We start from the raw sequence: 6,118 nt of genomic DNA on the forward strand, positions 1-6,118 counted from the left end.
ATCAGCTGCTCATCAATGGTGACATTAGGCCCAGGGTTGTAAAACAGGGGGAGGTGGTGCACACACTTATCCCACACTGTCCTGATGGCAGCTAGCTTGTCTCTCTGCCGTCGAGCTGGTCTGTCGTCTCGGTTATCAAAATGGATAATCCTGGAAATTTTGTGGAAGTTTTCCAGACACACTGATGCACGGAAAGGTTCTTGCCGGTTTCTGCATCCCACAGGATTCTGTCGATTCCCCTTTGGACCTGAAAACTCCTGCAAGGATAAAAACCCCAAAGTAGGCCTTTGGGGTTCTTAGATGAATTTGGTCCATCTCCTTCCACCTCTCTCCAAAAACACACCGTCCTTCTAGATTACTGCAATCCAGAATAATTTTCTGGATGGAATCTGGGATGAAAAGCTCAAATGAAGACTTGATGTCCTGCACATGAGTAACTGTCAGCCGTGTTGGCCCTGGCTTATCACAGTAACAGCTCTGCAGGGTGGCTCATTTCTTGGGCAAGAAGACCATTCAATGTCACCAGTTATTGACATCCATATTTCTTCACTTGCTGTCTGGTGGGCTTGTTCTGGTCCTGGAGCTGGCTGCTGATGGGGTACTCGTCTTCGTTTTGTTACTAAATGGTGCTCAACCTCCTCTTCTTCAAAGTCACTGTCAGACTCTGAATTTTCAGAAATGTGAAATATTCTGAAACCTCTTTGTCAACATCGTCATCCGAAGCCTCTCTCTCTTCCAAAATCAATTGGATGGCCCTCGCAGCAGATAATCTTTTGCCATCTTGATCAGTTGTGATTAAGAACCACACTGGCAAAGTCTTATTTATAGTATTATGCCCCTAATTTGCAGGTGGGACAGGGTATGAGAAAATAAGATTTGGATCCCTCGAGAAAGAGGGTAAAATGTGCGGGAATGTCAGAGCAGACGGTGTTGGTAGTTGAATTTTCAACAATGTTGCAAGCAGGAGGGGAAGAAAACACCATCAGCAGCACCAGAGAGGAGGAGGACAAAGTGTGGGAACACAGGACCTGCACTTTCAACACTTTTATTAGACCTGGGTCCAGTGGACCCGAACACCTTGTATGTAATGTAAATGCGTGGGGGGAGGTACAGTATGACGTCATTGAAAATTAGTTCGGATTTATGTTCTTCACAGAAAATAAGCCAAAGCCAATGAATTTCAGGTTGAAAAAATAATTAATTGTTTAATTTTTCTTTTGAAAAAAACTGAAAACGGGTCTCACAGACCCGAACACCATACAAGGGTTAAAAGAACAACAGCTTTACTCATTTCAGTTTATTTTGTTATTTTTATTATTTTGCACAGATTCAGATCTGAACAGAGCAGAGCTCACACAGAAACAGGAACGTTAAAAAGTTTAATCTGCAGGTCAAACCTGCAGCGCACACGTCGGTCCGTCTGCGAAGGAAAATGTTTCAATAAAATGTGAACAAATGTTAAAAGCTGAAGTCGAGGGAACTAAACTCCCGGCGTTTGAAGACTCTCCGGTCGGCTTCCCCAGACAGTCTGTGGGGATTACTTCCCCTCGCGTGTCACTTCCTGCTGTTTCATAGCTGCTGGCTGTTCATCCGTCTGTTAGCATTCAGAGGTGGAGGAGGAAGCTGAGCCTCGGGCCTCCACCTGAGCATCACCTGCTCAGGTGTGAGTCCGACTTAGAGTTCAGCAGGTAGAAATGAGCCGGATGGTTTCAGTCCTCTCTGGGTCTGTGATAACGATTGTCCACACGATGTTTTCCTGCGCAGCTAAAAACACGGCGAGCGCGAGAAGCCCGGCGGCGCTGTGATGCGGCGCGAGCCTCGCGCACTGGCGTGCAGATAAGCTACATCCTTTTGAAACCTTTAGTTTTACATCGGACGCCAAAGTTCGTCAGATATTTTACTGTGAACCAAAAATACAGAAACAATTAGAAACACACGCAGTGACGTCAGCTACACACCAACACAGAGACCATCAGTCACCCTCGGCGGACCAATCAGAGCAGCAGCTGCTGCCCACGTGTCCGCCAGCTTTCATCCCCGCGGGTCGGTCACGTCACATCTCGGAGGTTCTGAGCGGCCTGCAGTCGCTGCCGTCTCCTCTCCATCGCCTGCTGCTTCTTCCGCTCGATCTCCGCGGGCGAACATTTCCCCCGAACTGCAGAAAGCGAGAAATCGGTCAGAGTCACGCAAACAGCACCGAAGCCACGGAACCGCTTCACACGTACAAACACGCAGCTCACTTCACCACGACCGATAGTGCTCTTACCGTCGTCGGTCGCCGTGGACACCGGGTCGGTCGGCCTCTTGAAGGCGAATTGGTCTTTGATGGCGTGTTGCTGCGGCGCTCTCTGCAGCGCGGCGGTCCACTGCACCCGCCTGCTCTCCTGCAGACAGGCCGACTCGACCGTGGATCCTGACACCATTTTTTTTCCCGTGAACCTCAGAGTCTCGTTCACCTTTACGGCGACGCTGGAGGCAGAACCACCGGCCAATGAGCTGCCGGCTGCTTTGCCCGTACCTGTGGGGGGAGGAGCTTCTGGCTGCAGGATCCTGTCGTCCCGTCCGGTTCTGCCAGTCGGCCACAGAGCTGCGCTGTGGTTGGGAATCTGACCAATCAGAGGAGCCCGTTTTTCAGCCACGCCCTGGATCTGGCTCTCCAGGTCCTCACACATTTCACACAGCAGCTCATCGTCCGCCAGGTCGTCCCAGACCGGCTCTGACAGGAAGAAAGCGTCCAGGTCGTCATCCAGGAAGTCGCCGTCGGCGGGCGGCGCGCTGTGGAAGGAAACTCCAGCTTTCTGTGGGAAGTTTGGAGCGTTTGTAGTCTGTGATGCTGCAGCCCGGCAGGTCCCGGCAGAAGTCCTTTTTTGGTCAGACGGCGGTTTCTGCAGATCCAGCTTCACCGAGTTGGACCAACAGGTCTGCCGGGCATGCCGAGACGAAGCCCCGCCCTGCACAGCGTCTCTACCGGCGGGATTCGAGCTGTAGCCCACCTCCCGGCGTGCGTTCTGGATCCTGTCTACAGAGAAAGCAGGATTAGGCTCCAGGAGGAACGTCGCTCTCGGCCTGACGTTTTCCTTTTCCACTTTGGGTGCGGCAGACTGGCCGAGCCTGACGGCGGTATCAGCTTCCCTCTGATATCTCGCCTGGCCAGCAGGTTTCTGGGTCGAGCAGAGCTTCGGAGAAGCGAACTTCAGAGGATTTTGCGTCATCTCTAACACCAAAGAGTCATTTAGCAGGTCGTCGTCTCCCCAGTCATCCTGGAAGTCGTTGCGGGCTGACGTGCCGCTGCCGTGCAGCGTGGAAACGGCTGAAGTGGGGCCGCGTGACGAGACGGACGGTTTCCCAGAAGCCTCTCTGGGAGGTTTGACCTGTGACTGAGCTGAGGCCTGGCTCAGGTTCCCGCTCACGTACTGAGTCGGCCCATCGAAGAGGAAATCCAGATCGTCGTCCACGTGTTGATCTGGAAGAAGCTGCACGCCCGTCCCCGCCACAACGCTCGCAGCAGGCAGACGGCTTCCAGGGAGTGAGGGAGAAACTTCAATCTCAACGCCGTTCTCGAAATCCAGGATGTCCTCGGACAGGAGCTCCAGGCTCTGCTGGTGCACGTCCTCCGCCTCCTCCTCATCCTGACGAAACATGTTGAAGTCAAACTGCTTGGCGAGCTTCAGCAGGTCGTCGACGGCGTTCGGTCTGCAACAGAACGAAACGTAAGCTCACCGAGAGTCGGAACCAGACTCACATGCAGTAAATGTGCTGTGATGGACCGAGACCTGCTGACGATGTGTTCCTGTCAGGCCAACGTCAGAGCTCCTCACACCTGTGCAGCTGAACCGCCGCTGTTATCGAGGACCTCTGTAAATAACACTAAGCCTGTCGTAGCATTTGTGAGCTTAAAGATCAATAATCTGATCTGATGTGAACATGGCTCCGTCTGTAGCGGCCGTGTGCACTGGTCTCGGGCCGTGAGCAAAGCGCCGTTTCCTGATTGGTTCTGTGTTATGATCCAGTTCACAGTCACACCTTCTACCTGCAGCCAAATCATTTTAAAACTTCCTTCTTTGTGTTTTTATCTGGAGAAGCTTTGCATGAACCACCGTTCAAAATAATCCTCCTTTGTCTGAAACCGGCTCTTTTAGCTCCTGTCTCTTTAAGGCCCTTCCCAAACCCTTCTTTTGATTGGCCAACTTAAGGAAGCCTGCAGAGGGGCTGTGCTGTCTTTTTTGTATTATTACAAACCTTAAATTAACTTATTTTTATTTTTTCTCATTAAGTTTCTCTTTCATTTTGTCTCGTGTCTCTCTTTGATTTTCTACTTTCAGTAAAGAATAAAAACAGATGTAATTCCTCTTTTGGCACACCGAGTCTACATCGGCGGGGTGGAGCGTGCCGTCTGAGGCTCGTTCCCGCCAGTCTCCTGAGCTGAACCCACCTCGGGGACTTCTTCTTGGGTTTGGGCAGCTGAACGTCTGGCGTGCAGGGGATGGCGGCGCTGTCTCCGATCCACTGCTGTAACGTCGGGTCCGTGTCTTCAGGTCTGCCGTGCTGCAAAGTCAGTACAGTCGATCGTTAGCTTTAACAGCAAGATGCTTTTTGCTGCGACCCGTGGCTGGTGTGTTTGTTTTGGGGGTTTCTGACCTTTGGAGCAATCCTGTTGACGATCTCCGAGATGCTCACGGCTCCGGCTGGGCGCGTTTTTCCTCTTTTACCTGCGGACAACGAGAGAATCACAGTTCAGGTGTCCAGCGTGGAACAAAGCGCATTAAACACAGACAAGAGCAGCAAATTTGACTCCGCGTTACCGCGTCTGTTTGGCGAAGGGGAGGTGGCGTCCCAGATGATGTCCTGCTGAAAGTCGGACTCGTTGTGCGGAGACTCGCCGCAGACACTTCCTGTATGTCTGAACCTGGGGATTCTGGTGGGGGTCTTAAACTCTGGACCAAAGGATGAAAATCATTTCTGTCAGCTTTGTAAACGTCTCACATTTGAAGTTTAAAGTAGCGTCTGTTAATCTGGTCCAAGGGGCAGTGATGGATACTGACACCGTTAGCGCTCTGTTAGTGTGATGGTGGAGTTTCACTGTGTGAACCTGCAGACAAAGCTTTTAATGTGGTTTTAGATACAATAACGCAAATGTTTAGGCAGAGGTTAGTTCAACAAACAACTATATTAGTTTGGTTTTTAGCCACACTGCTGCAGGCTGAGGAACTTGTTCCTAGCCGAACTGCAGAGTGTGAGCTCTCCGGGCTGTACACACGTTTTGTCACGAATCAGAAAACGATTTTTAGTGAAATGTTTCAGAAAACCTTAAATCTGCAGATATTTACATGTAGTTTGGCGTGTCGCGCTGTCCAAACAGGAGAGCGGTTGTTCGGTCACAGAAAACGGCTTCGAGGAGGTAAACCGACACTAAAGGCACAGAAAGGTGCTGCTCACCTGCCCGCTGGCTCCTCGGGGAATCCTGCTCAGATCCCAGCCTCTGTCTGGAGCTCCTGCTCAGGCGGTTTGCTCTCGGTTTAGCCGCCTGTTGCTCCTCCAGCGGGGTGCCCATCACAGCGGCCAAAGGGCCGAGTTTAAGCCGGCTTCCACTCATGGTCAGCGCCCGAGCTCCGGGTGAGAGCCGGGGCAGCCACGGTTCGTGTCGCCGGATGGCTCTTTGAGCGTCACTTTTTCAGGCCGTAAATTCGGACGCCCCGCCGAGGTTTTGAACGTCCCGCCATCTTTTCTCCTTCCCAGAGTTCCCTGCGGTGGTGCGTTCAAGAGCAACAGTGCTATGCGGAAACTGAACATTGCAGTGTTTACTTTTATTTTATGTTTGTTTTGTTTGTTTTAATTTTTTTTTTTACATTTTTACATAGATAGGCTTAAGTAGTATTTTAAAACTTTGTTAAGTATTCAGATTTTAATTTGAGTGGCAGAGTTATACGTATATTTGAATTAATGCTACATTTTATTCATTATTAAAGTTAAAACATGAAAGAGTGACTTTAGACTCTTGTAGATTTATCTCTTATGTTGCGGTTATATGATATAATAACACGTTGAAATTTGACCCTGCAGTTAGTTTTTTCTTCATTCCTGGCTCGAGCAGCTCTGGAATCAGAGGTCTGGAAATGAG

At 50.6% G+C, this 6,118-nt stretch overlaps 1 protein-coding gene across 1 annotated transcript; it reads right to left on the reverse strand.

Annotated features, from left to right (window-relative positions):
• Positions 1 to 1,290: 1,290 nt before the first annotated feature.
• Positions 1,291 to 5,781, reverse strand: etaa1a (ETAA1 activator of ATR kinase a). Its single transcript, XM_026169473.1, has 6 exons — positions 5,437 to 5,781; positions 4,803 to 4,934; positions 4,639 to 4,709; positions 4,433 to 4,545; positions 2,267 to 3,693; positions 1,291 to 2,155 (listed from the first exon to the last, which is right to left on the reverse strand). The coding sequence occupies exons 1-6, from the start codon at positions 5,591 to 5,593 to the stop codon at positions 2,049 to 2,051; spliced, it is 2,007 nt and encodes a 668-aa protein (XP_026025258.1). The 5' UTR covers positions 5,594 to 5,781; the 3' UTR covers positions 1,291 to 2,048.
• Positions 5,782 to 6,118: the final 337 nt, after the last annotated feature.

This window comes from Astatotilapia calliptera, chromosome 6, assembly GCF_900246225.1.
Source record: "Astatotilapia calliptera chromosome 6, fAstCal1.2, whole genome shotgun sequence".
Classification (NCBI taxonomy): Eukaryota; Metazoa; Chordata; class Actinopteri; order Cichliformes; family Cichlidae; genus Astatotilapia; species Astatotilapia calliptera.